The sequence below is a fragment of the Fusarium falciforme genome, chromosome 12, assembly GCF_026873545.1.
Source record: "Fusarium falciforme chromosome 12, complete sequence".
Taxonomy (NCBI): Eukaryota; Fungi; Ascomycota; class Sordariomycetes; order Hypocreales; family Nectriaceae; genus Fusarium; species Fusarium falciforme.
Window position 1 is genome coordinate 1,429,148 of NC_070555.1, and position 13,918 is coordinate 1,443,065.

General features: G+C 50.4%; 4 protein-coding genes and 1 pseudogene across 5 annotated transcripts, besides 1 other annotated feature; 2 read left to right on the top strand and 3 right to left on the bottom strand.

Moving 5' to 3' along the window:
- Window positions 1-2,777: 2,777 nt before the first annotated feature.
- Window positions 2,778-3,902, bottom strand: NCS54_01423000 (annotated as a pseudogene). Its single transcript has 3 exons — window positions 3,749-3,902; window positions 3,540-3,690; window positions 2,778-3,483 (listed from the first exon to the last, which is right to left on the bottom strand).
- Window positions 2,778-3,902: a sequence feature.
- A 926-nt stretch (window positions 3,903-4,828) lies between these two features.
- On the top strand, window positions 4,829-5,644 carry NCS54_01423100 (HET domain-containing protein; the record flags this gene model as incomplete). The annotated part of the gene is made up of 1 exon (XM_053159388.1): window positions 4,829-5,644. One exon carries the CDS (start codon window positions 4,829-4,831, stop codon window positions 5,642-5,644), a length of 816 nt encoding a protein of 271 aa, XP_053015363.1.
- A 1,880-nt stretch (window positions 5,645-7,524) lies between these two features.
- NCS54_01423200 (Hypothetical protein) lies at window positions 7,525-9,058 on the top strand (the record flags this gene model as incomplete). Its single annotated transcript, XM_053159389.1, has 10 exons — window positions 7,525-7,647; window positions 7,698-7,729; window positions 7,788-7,886; window positions 7,936-7,977; window positions 8,025-8,091; window positions 8,142-8,182; window positions 8,236-8,445; window positions 8,499-8,835; window positions 8,884-8,966; window positions 9,019-9,058. 10 exons carry the CDS (start codon window positions 7,525-7,527, stop codon window positions 9,056-9,058), a joined length of 1,074 nt encoding a protein of 357 aa, XP_053015364.1.
- Window positions 9,059-9,284: 226 nt separating this feature from the next.
- NCS54_01423300 (HET domain-containing protein) lies at window positions 9,285-11,324 on the bottom strand (the record flags this gene model as incomplete). The annotated part of the gene is made up of 1 exon (XM_053159390.1): window positions 9,285-11,324. One exon carries the CDS (start codon window positions 11,322-11,324, stop codon window positions 9,285-9,287), a length of 2,040 nt encoding a protein of 679 aa, XP_053015365.1.
- Window positions 11,325-12,227: 903 nt separating this feature from the next.
- On the bottom strand, window positions 12,228-13,830 carry NCS54_01423400 (HET domain-containing protein; the record flags this gene model as incomplete). The annotated part of the gene is made up of 2 exons (XM_053159391.1): window positions 12,228-12,522; window positions 12,599-13,830. The coding sequence occupies 2 exons, from the start codon at window positions 13,828-13,830 to the stop codon at window positions 12,228-12,230; spliced, it is 1,527 nt and encodes a 508-aa protein (XP_053015366.1).
- Between the last annotated feature and the right edge of the window lie 88 nt (window positions 13,831-13,918).

The window sequence follows — 13,918 nt, forward strand, 5'->3', positions numbered from 1 at the left end:
GCTAAAAATGTCTATTATGGCATAAAAACCATGCATCTTATGATGAAATATCCCGGGATGTGGTACCGTGCCGGTGCTATCAATTGCTAGACGAACAGAGCACCGAGTCGAGGGCTAGAGACCAGATCTAGGAGAGAGTGAGACCTAAGATGTTATAAATGAAGCTGTTTAAGCTATCAAGACTTTTTTCTTAGAATGACACAATGACTAAATTACTTTTCCTTCTGCTCTCATTCAACATCAATGACTCTCCGTGTGTTGAAACCCATCAGGGTTGACTATGGAGGGCCTGATTCGTGCATCGATGATAAGCATAAGCGATGTTAAATTATGTGCAATGGAATAACTAACTACATACCCTCTAAACTGGTTTCTTGAAGCTTCCTGTTCTCTTCATCCCATCAATTCTGTTATTGGCATTGTGGCTTCCCAGCATGTGCTCAAGTATGGTAATAGCCCTGACTTCTATAGGCCTTTGGTTAAATAAGGACGTGTAAATGAGTTCGATAGTATATCAAATGACTTCGTAGGAGATTCTAGATGAATAGATTCAACAGTAAGGAGAGGTTCTAAAACGCCCGTGGCAACACTAAGCCGCCGAAGGCCGCCCACTGCCACGCTTTCATAAGAGTAAGACAGGGCTCCCTCTCGGAATGGATGAACACCGAGGTCTCAGTATCAATTATGGCCATATTCATAGTCGAAAAGCCGATGTGCCGAAAATAAACAGAATCCGAAACGCAGTGTCTGGTGCTTTGTTCCTTTCTCTATTGCGTATAACATCTCATGCACAAGAGCCCTATTGAGGGTACTAGCTGGTAGATATGTTGGGCTCATAGTCCACTCACCGTTCTCACCCTTGGTGGAATGTGAAGACATGGGCGTATCGACCGGTTGAAGTCAGATTTTGGCTATCCAGGCCACACAGTCTTTCAAACCAAATCTTGTTGTGCATCTGTCACAGCGCGATCTAGAGGGTAAACCATTGTTGGTTAGTGATGTCAAGCGAGGTTGAAACCTTGGTGTTGTCGAAGCCTTTGGCGAATAAGAGCGTCATGGGCATCCTAGATTCTCCGAAAGCGGACACCGTAGCCTAGAAGCAGGGGAATATGTCAGGCAATTTTGGGGTCGATGAAGGTCGTTCGAAGTCTCTTGAAGGCCTTGGTACTCATACTAATATACGTAGTTGATATGATGCACAGAACCAAAGTCCGCCAGCACTGAGGAACGTTCAAGTTTGCAGGTTTCTTGCACACTTCTCTAGTGTTGGATTCCACTTTGATAGAACAGTCGAAAAAGTCCGAGTCTCATAGGGCAGGGGACGCAGTATAGCCACCAATTTCGCATGGCAGCCCTTGCATTGATGAGAGCATACTTGGAAAACTCCCAGTCAAGGACACTGATGGCTGCTGTTGATTATAACTACCTCCCCACAAGAAAGGACACCGATGACGAACCAAGAGAAGGGGAGGAAGCAATATTATCGGATGCATAGTACTAATCAGTGTCTTCAAAATTTCCCCAACCAGAATCGGCCATGCCTGTTTAAAAGTGGTATACTATGGCACTGAGAAACACCTAGCAGCGTGTGAAGAACGCAGTACACGTGAATACGGTTGTGAAGTATTGAAGCTTGATAGAAGCTTCATTTATGCGCTTTACATACTCAGAGATGCCGAGGAGACTTTTTTAGAGGTTTGTGTCGATTTCTATTATTCTAAGGTTGAAGTTGCACGTTGACTGAGCGAGGCCGGCGATTGCTGCCCACGTCCAGGGAGCCATGCAGCATTCCAGAAGATGGGTAAATGTTCGCCATTTTATGTATAGAATAAGCACTCTTTTTCAGCTTTATTGCCTTAAAATAGTCAAAAAAGCAACCACATCTCTAATGAATATTGCTTCTCTCGAGTTGGGGCTCAGCAAGGGGCTAAGCCTCCATGTCAGTGTGCTTCAATGCGAACTTGTCAGGTAAGCTTATTGCGCATTGTAGCCAATATGATTGCAGGAACTAGTCAGCCAGATCATGCAGACATTCACGTCTTCCCGACTGTCTTGGTTGACCGTGGTCTAGACTCCCCCAAGCCCAGCCACAAAGTAAGCTTACCCGAACCCCAAGAACAAACGTTTCCCTTACCGCTCATAAGGTGCGTTTGCTTCTTGTAATGAGCTCTAAATTGGTACTGTAGTGAAAGATTGAGTTGATAAGAATTCCAGGATCACTAGTCCCCAAAACGAGTAGCCGCTGTAACATTCAGGAAGCCCTCCAAGCGGAAGTTGCCACGAGAGCGGACGGTTTGAGGCTGAAAGCAAAGTATGTTTAATCACTTCAGCCAGCCACCATTGGCGAATGCAACAGGGGTACCAAATGGAACGGGCGCACAAGCAGCTCAGGTGGGAGAAGAAGCAGTTTTTACTCAAACAATTTATTAATCAATATTGAATGTGCAGCAAGGTGTTTGCGCATTTGGTGAATCTTCACATTTCAACGAGGGTCTCAGAGGGCACCTCGAAAATGGCATTCCCCAGGAGGTGCCCTAGAGCGATGGAGAATTGAATGAAAAGAAGGGAATATTTAAATCCAGGCATTCGCTCATAATGACGATATGGCCGGCAACTAAGAAGTTCATTATGTGATCGTGTCAGCCATCCAGCCGATTAAGCCTCTATCCCGACCGAGTCACCCATTAGGTTAATAGCCTTATCCAGCCTCATATCCCTTTCTCCGCATTTCCGGTGTTTTCCTACTCCTCATTTCCCCCGTCTTGGTCGTTTTACCTTGGCGTTGTGTGGCTTGCATTCCCTATGTCGGCGGGCAGCTCAGACACGGGCGTGTTGTCGTGGGGGGAAGAAGTCACGGGCAGTTCAGAAACGGGTGACGCGACCGTCTTGTAAGGCTCGATGGGAGGGCTCTGAGGTGGAGGACTCATGCCGCCCACGGGCATTTGGCTGTATCGAGGATCGCTGGGAGGAGGCGGGGAGCCCTGAACTGGATAGCCGCCGTAGTTGTTGTTGTTGTTGTAGTCGTAGACGACCGGAGGAGGCACGCCTTGTTGGTAGCCCATTTGCTGTTGCTGTTGCTGAGGAGGGAATCCAGGTGCAGGTACAGGAGCCGCAGGCGCCGTCGCAACCTCCTTGCTGTTTTGCGTCTTCTTGCGTCGAAGGAACCAAAAGGCCAATCCAAAAATGGCGATGAGTGCAATGCCGCCGACAACGCCTCCAACGATGGCCCCGACTGGAGTGCTGGGTTTATCCGGTTCAGGCTCAGCCGTCTTGGTGACATATATAATGCCCCTGGTGGTATCGATGCTGGTAAGTGTCTGCTCCTCGGTCGTACTACCCGTCGTGACCTTGACAACGGTTGACTCGTAGAAGGGAACCTGTTGTTCGGTCTTGCCGCAGAGGTAGATGGATAGTTCGTCGCCGTCGCCGTCTTCGAGGGGCTTGATGCCTGTCGCGCAATACGGAAAGTTGATATCATCGGTGCTAAAGTCACTCGTTAGCCGACTCATTGCAGTAATTTGGCCATCAATCAGACGAACCAGCAAAGGGCACGCTGGTTTGTACTATCACAGCTAGATGTCCTGGGGTAACATGTCGTGTAGATGTTCTGAAAGCAGCCAAAGTGCGAGCCGATGGTCTTGCAAGTCGTGGTCCAGGCGCCCTCTTCGCCGCATTGCCAAGTAGCCCACCCTATACAACTGTGTTAGTTCATGGGAAGCTCGAGATGATAAGTAGCAAGAGCCCATACTGCTGTTTAAAAGAGAGTAGTAGCCGCAGGAATCGTAGTTGTTTTGGCGGCCGAAGAGATCGCGTTGATGAAGCGTCGCAGGAGCAGTCACAGCCGGGCCAGCCACATCAAACGCGGGCGCGACTGCGACCCCTGTAGCTTGAATCTCAGCCATAGTCGCGCAGCTTGCTGACGGTCAAAGGGTCAATGGGTTGTTGATGTGAAAAGGTCGTCTGCCGCTGAGCGCTGAGAAACACTCGGTGCATGAGAGGGGAGCAAAACAAGCTGCTTCTTCAGCGGATCAAAGCGGACGAAACTGCAGGACAACAGAGGAGGCGGAGCCCCCAAATGCTTCCTCTCCCTCGGGGTTTAATAATAGCTGAAAAGTCTTGTTCAAGGATATTGGGCATGATGGCGTTAGAGATGTGCAGTGGCGCTCCTTCAGCCTGCAGCCAAGAGAGAGCTGCACCATTCACAATCTGTCGACAAGGTCAGCCCTCTCGTCAAGAGGAGATTGAGCCAACGGCCTGCGGCGGTTAGCCTGACTCGGATCGACGCCCAGCTGTGGTGTCGGCCTCCACTACAATCGCTGATGTTGGCTGGGACGATCAGCCACTATTGAGAGGCTGAAAGCCGCTTCTGCAAAGGCCCCGTTCTAGGCTTGGAGGCGTCGTCCAGCTGCCGTCGGCTGGTGTCTTGATTGAGTTTCCTCCCTTCCCCATGGACTCCATTACCCTGGTTCGAGGGGACCTGTTCGCCGACTTTGGCTCATGGCGAGAGACTTTGTTGCGAGAGCGACAGAGCAGGTCCCGAAGTGGAAAGCTGAAAGACACTTTCTCACACCATCGATATTGGATGTGGAGAGTGATCGTCCTTACACCGTGTGGCAGCCATTCCTTCACACTACGGAACCCAGACTGCCTTGTGAGGCACAAACATGCCAACCACCCCTGTCGGTGACTGGTCCAGGCATAAGATAAAGCTCAAAATAAAGTCAACGGGGCGGATTTAGAGCCTCAGTTTGCACAGCCACTCCACATGGTCAAGCCCAATATTCCCCGCCTCTCCGCCTCTTGACGGCCGGATTGCACATTCAACTTGATGATTGTGTCTCAAATGGCGTCCAGTAGCTCATCTACAACTGCGACCCCGTCGGGATCGCCTATCAGTGATGAACACACTCTCAATGGGCACACGTGGGATCTCCCTCTGCGACCGGCACCGCCACCTCCGCAGTATCGCCAACTCGAGCTGAATCGGCGCCAAATCCGGACACTCCATCTGCTTCCGGGAGACAGCCAAGACCCTATCCGCTGCACGTTGGAAACCGCATTTCTTGCAGATGACCCGTCCTACCAGACTCTGTCATATGCGTGGGGCGACCCTCTCGATTGTCGGTCCATCACTGTAGCTGGGAGGACAACCCCCGTTACTGTCAACCTCTTCAATGCCCTCCGGAGGCTATGGCTACCTGATGATGAGCAACGCCTTTGGGTCGATGCCCTGTGCATCAATCAGGCTGACGACGTCGAGAAATCACACCAGGTCAACCTGATGAGGGACATCTACTCTCGTACAACACAAACTGTTCTCTGGTTGGGCGACTTTGCCGAGGACTCTGATTCTTCCCAATTGGCGTCCAAAAAGCCAAGAACCAACGAGAACTTCATTCCCGAGCAAACAGTCATGGGGGCTTTCACATTTCTCGAAGTCTTGGCTGCCGATCACCACTACGACATCAAGTATGAAGAGCCGGGCCAGGACCTCATAGGGCAAGGAGTCGCCGCAATACTGTCCCTCATCAAGCTGTCTTGGTGGCATCGTGTGTGGACGGTTCAGGAGGCGGTCCTACCACCCAAAGCCACGTTGATGTGTGGCACCCTGGAGCCTCCGTTCTCTATGCTTGCGCAGGTATGAAAGAACGGTTACAGGCATCGACATAAAGGCTGCTGCGTCTCTTTTTGTCACTTCAAGGATCTCTATGCCCGAATTCATGGCCTCAATTACATCAAGCGGTGTTCCAAGACGCCGACCCTGATGCCGCTTGCTCTCAACCTCTTCCGATCAAGACAAGCATCCGACTCAAGGGATCGAGTGAATGCCTTCCTCGGCCTAGGAAGTAGCATCAACGCTAATTATTCATCCTCCTTCAAAGACATCTATAGACGCTCAACTCGGTCTTTGATCTATGAATGCGGTAGCCTTAGCCCGTTGTTGAGAATCCCCGAGATAAAACGAGACCCTGCCCTATCGAAATGGGTTCCAGATTGGTGTAACGGCGGTGTCCATAGCCGTCGCTCGGAGATTATCTGGATACGAGTCTTTCCCCAATTCTTCGCAGCGAACTCCCTTCGACCTTTGATCAGGGCCATGGCCTCGGATAAAGTACTGAGTCTTCAAGGCTCGGCAAGATCCAAGATATTACTCCGATACCACCAACAGCCAGGACCATCCCCGGAGTGGGACATACGAGCAAGCCCCCCACCACGCGTTACTTGGTGACCTCGAGCCGATTGCCGATGATGGAAACCCCGGTCGCCATAGATTCCAATCCGATGAAAATGCAGAGGCATCAGCTCAAAGGCTCTTGGCTTCTACTGAAGACCCGGCGAATTCGGTTGTCCATAACAGAAAGGGTATCATCACACAGTCGGGCATGATTGGGCTTTCAAACCTGGGTGTCAAGGTTGGAGATGTTGCGTGCGTCTTGTTGGGAGACAGGATGCCGTTCATCTTGCGTCGAAAGGAAGCATCTAAAGAAGAAGAGGTATTTTATGACTATGTTACACACGCTTATGTCCATGGTATCATGGATGGGCAAGTTATGAATGAAGGCCGGGAGCTGGAGTGGATAAATCTTGTGTGATAGGGTAAGCGAAGCGAGTGATGAACAAGGAGCTGATGCAAAGGATTGATGGTCTACGATAATTGATTTTAGCGTATACGATATGTTAGAAGGCCCTGTAAGCGAGTTTGGACATTATCAAAGATACATGACGCACAATGATCTCCGTTTCATTATCAGGGATCCACGTCCAGGGTTGAGCTAGAGCCGCTGGCTAACGGCCGCCTAACTCTGTCTAATTTAGCCTGCCCTAACCGTGAGCTTAATTGGACTGGGAATACGCGGGGATGAGATTGACATGCACGGATGGCGTCTTTCATATCAAAGATTGAGCTGGAAGAAATATGTTTGTTGTGAATGAAGCTTGGATGGAGATGATATTATCCCCTAGCATTTGCTCCTATGGGCACATGCTTTGTTGCCTCGGCTCAGCGACATGCGGGCACAACCGTTTCGTCTCGAAATATCGTGACACTTGCCAAGAGCTTCCAAGACGACGACGATGTAGAGACAACAAACTTGTCATACCATCTCGTCAACAAATGGCTTACCAAGCTGTTCCCTCTTCTCTCGACCGGAAAACTGCATTCTTTTGTGCAATAATGAAATATTGACAGGTCATTTATGCTCTTGTGCACGGTTGCAAGCGAAAAAAGCCCCCCCAATCTCGGCTCGGGTTCCCAAGTCATGCAGCCAGCGTAGCAGCCAACACCCAGTATCCTCATATCTGTTGGCCCCTTCAGCGACCGTCTCCACACACGTATGCAAAGGGCCCTTGTTTGTGTCTGCTTAATTCACTTAACCAGGGTTTAATAAGGCTGTGAAACATGTCAATTCAGCGCTGTGGAGTGATTCCTTCTGGGTCGCCCTTTTCCCCTCACGTACGGCAAATCTCTTCACCTACTGCCTCTTTCGACACCTAGAAGCGACGCTGTTGGGTCGTGTCTTTGCCATGTCGTCGCCGAAACAAGCTTCCTCGCCCAAGTCGCCGTCCTCCCCAGCCAAGGGGGCTGAGACTGGCGCGGACCACGCTTCTGAGACAACCGAGCGGTCTGACAACGGCCCAATTGAAGTGGTATGCAGCCCTCCACTTCTGTCTCTAGCCAATCCTTCTCACCCAAGTAGGACGACGATGCCGACTCTACGTACTCAGGGTCGTAGGTTTCCCCGTGAACAGCTAGTGTAGCCATCTGTGGACCCTTACATGAACTGCAGCACGCGCGTGACCGATACTGAGTCTCTGCGGACCTCGATTCTCAACTACAAGTGGGAGAACGGTCGCAGATACCACGCCTATAATGACGGCGCATACTGGTTAGAGGTTTCACATGAGTCGTTCCTGTGCATCGCTCACCAATCACAGGGGACCTAATGACGAGCGCCAACAAGAAGCCGAGGATCTCATGTGAGCTTCTACTCCATCGCATACGTAAGCGGCATCTAATTATGCAGGCACGAGATGTATCGTATCATCCTGGACGGCAACCTTTACGCTGCCCCTCTTGGAGAGAACCCTCAAGTGGGTATTCGTCGTTTACCCTAGGAGACACCCGTTGACATGATATGTAGCGCGTCCTTGATGTAGGTTGTGGTACGGGAATCTGGGCCATGTGAGTTACCCATCAGACCAAGCAGCCGTACAACTAGCTTATAGCCCGTGTAGTGAGTTCGCCGATGAACATCCCTCGGCTGATGTCCTTGGTGTGGATCTCTCACCCATCCAGCCCGGTTTTGTTCCCCCCAACTGCAAATTCGAGGTTGACGATATCAACCAAGAATGGACATTTCCAGACAACAGCTTTGACTTTGTTCACATCCGGGCTATGACTGGCTGCATCCCCGACTGGGTTGAGCTACATAAGAAGGCCTTCAAGTACGTTGCATGCTTTCCAAGCCCCATGATTCAACAACTAAATCGGATTGTAGGGCTCTCAAGCCTGGCGGCTGGGTAGAGCACGTGGAGCTCTGGGGCATCACAAAGTCTGACGATGGATCTCTCAAGGACAACTCCCCGCTTAAGAAATGGGTGGAAGTCTTCGAAAAGATTGGTGCCCTCACTGGCAAGGGCTTCTTCTATGGTCACAAGGCAGCAGACTTCCAGCGCGAGGCTGGCTTTGAGAACCTCGTTGAGCGAAGACTCAAGATGCCTCTCGGACCATGGCCCAAGGACAAGCGACTCAAGACCTGGGGTGCCTGGAACCGTCAGTTCCTTCTGCAGGCCCTTGAGGGATTCTCTATTCGTGGTCTCACTGAACTTCTCGGGGTGAGCGCCACCCATCTCTTCATCTAGACATTTGACTGACTGTTCTAGTGGACGTATGACGACGCTCAGCTGTTCCTGGTCGAGATGCGAAACGAACTTTTGAACCCCGCCGTCCACTCTTACGGAGAAGTGTATGTTAATCCTCACAGCCCGCTAGATATATGAACCTGACGCCTTTTCTAGGACCATCATTTACAGCCAGAAGCCAGAGACCACCGCATGATCATTGGACCCCTTCTTTTGTAAATACCCGAGTCTTCTTTCCAGACAACCCCGGGAGGCATGAGATGATGGGAATGTCGGAGTTGTTTCAGTTTGACGAGTGCTATTCATGTTGACACATTCCTTCTGCGCATACGGGCGCCGAGCATAATCAGTTTCATGTTGAATCCTGAGATTTGCTATTTTTCTACATTTTTTAGCTTGGAGGTATAGTCTGTCCAACTGATTTAAACGAGTTCAAATACCACCTCTTCGGGCTTCGTATGGAGGAACTCTCCCTTCATGATACCCTCAACATAAGCATCCCCGAGGAATCGATACTGACTTCCATGTGCCCTGAGAACAATAGGTGCCGGCACCGACCAAATGACGGTGACAATATCGCCCTCCTTGACGTTTGTGCGTGCCATGCCAAGCCTCCCGTTGGCTGTCTTGAACAGAGTCCGTCCCTTCAGATAAGGCTGAGCAGTCCAGAACTTGTTGATGAGTTTATCTGCCGCGGAACCTTCCTCATCTGAATCTGATGAATCGTCATCTTCCGAACCTGACTCGTCGCCAGACGTTTCACCCTCCGAGTCTACGTCTTCCCACTCATCTTGGCCGTCTAAACCGCCAAGAAAGTCTAGGACAGTTTCTGCCTTCTTCGGATCTATTTTCTCGCCGCGAAATAAGGCTCGGATGACATGCCACATTTCTGGGGGTATATCTTTGTCATCTGGTCGCCCTTCATCCTCATCGAATAAGTCTTGAAAGCTTAGCATCACCGTCTTCCAGATGTAATCTTCTCCAGGCGTCGACTCAGGACCAAGGCCCATGAAGTCAATCACGGGACGCCCGATCATAGCAAAGGCCCTAGCGACTTCCCTCGCGTCGTCGGTCTCATCTGCCCAGGAAACATCAGGTAGAGGAGGCATTACTTGGGTGATGGTTTCAACCACGCATCCGAGTCGGCGGAGGACCATGGGATCTTCATCCGGTGATGTTATTAGTTGGGGATTTGGCGCTCCTTTGCTGGCAGATGCAAAGCAACTGTATTTGATGGTGTGTATATCGAACCCGTCCTTTCCAATAGCTTCGTAATCAGGCGTCCATGAGGGCATTCCGGGCGTATTAGTTGGGCGCAAATCGTCCAAGGCTGGTAAGTCTTCCCAGTCACCATCGTCACCGTCTCCCTTTGGGCGCCACCAGTCGATGAACGCCTTGGTTGCTCTGGCGAAAACAGTGCCGACCGGTTCAGTATAATCTGCGTGCAGCCCAAAAGAATCGCGTTCTCTGACGACACTGAGTAGTCCAAAAACCAGGTCGCGGGGCTCCGAGGCTAGATATCGGGGTCCTGTAAGAGTGCCAATGCCGAGAAGCACATGAACGAGGCTTGGTTCTCGACCAGCCATTCGAAGTTTCCGGAGGATCAGTGTAGAGGTAGTAAAGAAGGCTTGGCCTAGGCCCCATAGGAAGGAAAAGTTGGATAGTTCATTGAAGATCTCGGTCCATTCCCGGATGACATCTATAGCCTCGATGAAGTATTGAATGGGCATTGATTCATCTCCACAAAGAAGGAGTGCATCCTGCGCCAATGTAACCTCTTGAACGATCCATACGCGACGCCAAAATGGTCTCTCCAAGAGATTTCGGAGGCCATCCATCAGAGGGTACTTGCTCAACGGACGCTCGTCATCGCGGCGATGAAGCCCAGGCTCTTTATACATCTTGTATAGAAACTTTGCGACCGGGTGCGCATTGGAACGAGGCTTCTTCTTGGTCGATAATGCTTCGTAGAGTGGAGGATTCACTTCGTCCATGTCCCAGTCATCCATGGGTCCCAGTTCATCAACCAATTCGCGCCCGTATTCGCACAACAGCTTCATCGCCTTGTCGGTTCGCGGAGTTCCAGGGCCAAGCCATAGATATACCAACTTTGCATTGCCGTAAATCCGGTCCATGGCGTTCACCTGCCACGTTTTCTCCTCCAGGTCAGTCTGATTGATGCAGATCGAGTCAGTCCAAAGCCAAGAGGTGACTCCCGCTCGTAAAAGCTGTCGCAAAAGCGAAAGAAGGTTTTCGGAGACTATGAACTCTTCGCCGTCGACGTTGACTCGAGCCGTATCCTTGGGGTCACCCCAGACATACGACACCGCATGGTAGGGGACTGGGTCGTTGACCGAGGCATGACAAAGCTCAAGATTGATGACCGAGGCCTCAGGGTCGCAAGCAAGTCGTATGAGTCTGAATTCTTTGTTGGCTTCGCTTATGGGCTTGTATATAAACATGGTGAGTTTCCAGAGGAGAGGAGTGAAGGATTGAGTGAATTACGTTGAATCCGAAACTCTGGTGTTGCATCTCACCGTCTTTAGCGCTTTCTCTCTGTGGATTAGCCCTGGAATTAATAAGTCTCGGTTGGAGGTCAAAGGCGCCTTGCTTTTTATTTAGCGCGGCTCCATCGTTTCACTGAGAGATTACATGAATACTACTCACTGCCAAAGCATTGCTATGAAGAACTGGAAATGTTAAGGAGCCTGATTGAGTGAATCCTCATCAGCCTCAATCCGCTAGTCTCCTGTGCTAAAACATCACAACATGAAATTTCAGTGCGTTCACCCATACTGCCTAGGCTGAGTGGATCCTCCTCCATGCCAGCCATGGCTGCAGACTTTAATTACTTGTGCTTGCTATCTTATATTCAACGACATCACCCACAGTTTTTTCCCTGGCGGCTTGTCCAAGCCCTGGCATTGCAGGGGAAGAGTCTCGGCAACTGAACCGAAGGGACCTTGAGCGGCGTCTCTCTTGGCAATGTCTCTCTCCCTGAGCTCAAGCCATTGGGCCTCAGACCCCATATTGCGGAAGAGGCTGTGAATGTCTAGATCCAGCACAGTTACTGTGCCCACGAAAACTTGATGACCCTCCTTCGTCTCCCACAACAACACAGGATGGCCATAACCATCAAGAAGACAAAAAATATCTCCTCTCTTCTCCCCCAAAGGTGCCCTGCCGAATAACCACTCTCAGACTCAAAAAAAAAAAAATTGTACTTCCGCAGTTCCTGATCGAGAGCTGATAGGATTTGGCTGCGCGTACCCTTACACCATGACAAGATTTCTTCTTGCGGGGTGCGGGTGAACCGAGCTCTTGCATATCACTACCCGAAAAGCGACCTTGTAAAGCCTAGTCTCCTATTGGTGATGCCAAGGAGGCTCTTTCGTGGTTTCCTGATCAACCTTCTCATAATCGAGGACGATAGAAGCAATACCAAGGGCAAGCAAAACCGTCTGTTTAATAACGGGCTTTGATTTCTTCTCTGTGAGGAGAAGCTGACAAATGGCCTGCAAAGAGGCGACACCAGACACGTAATGTGCATAACGTGAAAGAAACGACTTGAGGAATGAGCAAAAGTCTCGGGGGCGATTGCAGTCTAGTTCTTCTGAGATTGTGTTGATGGGTCCCATCTTGCTTCCCCAGACAAAGAGACTGTGAGTATCTTTTGAAAACGTAAGGCTTCTTGTTGTGATTCTTTGGGACATCTGCAATGGAGCCTGGAATAAACCCTGCTAGGTGATTGCGGCGGGCATTCTCTAGATAGTTATAAACCCAAGATGGAAGAGTATCAGAAGGTCCAAAGAGCCCGATTCCAGCAATTGACAAAAACGACAGTGGCCCAAAAATGTCCACCGTCTCCCCGCAAGTGGCATTCAACCATCCCGCAACGTATTCGACAAACAACTCTGAGAGCGGTTTCTCGGGTCTGTAGTCGGGTGATATCGGGATCCTGGTGACTCCGAGAAGGCCATAGATGTAGTCCCTTGGATCAGTCGCCTCCAAATGGCTGGCAAAGCTAGACGTCATCCAGCCGGTGTAGTTTCCCAGTTCTTGCGATGATAGCTTCATTCTGCGCTTTCCGATCTCCACGAGCTTGAAAACACCCCTACGGTTAATCTCTTCGATCAATCTCCAGGCTTGATGAGATACAAAGTCTGGCAACCTCTGCTCCATTATGTTGACTTCGAATGTGAGCCGACTGATGCTGACCGTCACCAGACGAACATCCTCCCAACCCAATGTTGTGTCTCCTGAGCTCAGCAAGAGTAGCTGATGAGCGAGGACAACCTCTTGGAAAACCCAAACCCGTTTCCAGTATTGTTCTAATACCAGAGATGCAATTGCTTGCCATGGGTTGCCTCTGTGCGGTGACTCTGGTTCATCCTTGGGGATGCAAAGGTTGTGGTGCTGTCGTAGCCAGTCAAGCCGAACTACCGCTCTACCAGACAAAATTTCGGCCCAGATTTCGCTATTGGCGTAGTCTTTGAGGTTCTCCTTTATTATACGTGCGAGCGTCATTAAGGCTTCAAATGCCAGGGTATAGTCGGTAGGCCCAACCCACGAGTAGATCGCCAGAGCTGACGAGTAGATGCGACGCATCAGTTGGACCTGTTCAGATCGCTCGGCGGGGTTTGTTTGATCGATGCATATGGCATCGGCCCACACCCTGTCAGTCCCCAATGAAGACTCGCCCCGGCGGAGGCGAGAGAGGGCTGCAGCGAGATTCTTGGTAACCCCAACCTCGTGGCCTTGAACAGTGATGATTTCTTGATCTTGAGGGTCGCCCCAGAGATACGAAAGAGCCGCATACTCTGGGTCGTCATCGAGTGAGACTGTGATCAACTCAAAGTTCTCCGAGCTGTTTGCGGGAAGCTTGAGTACTCGAGTTTCATATTTTCTAGTATCCAGAGGCTTGTAGTGAAAGGTCGCCGGCGTTTCAATAGCGGAGGATATCGACATGGTGAAGGCATCAACATCTGCTGCCTTTTTATTTGAAAGTATTCTATAGCGACATTTTTGATTGGGTCGTTTTTATCGCTCTGCCAGA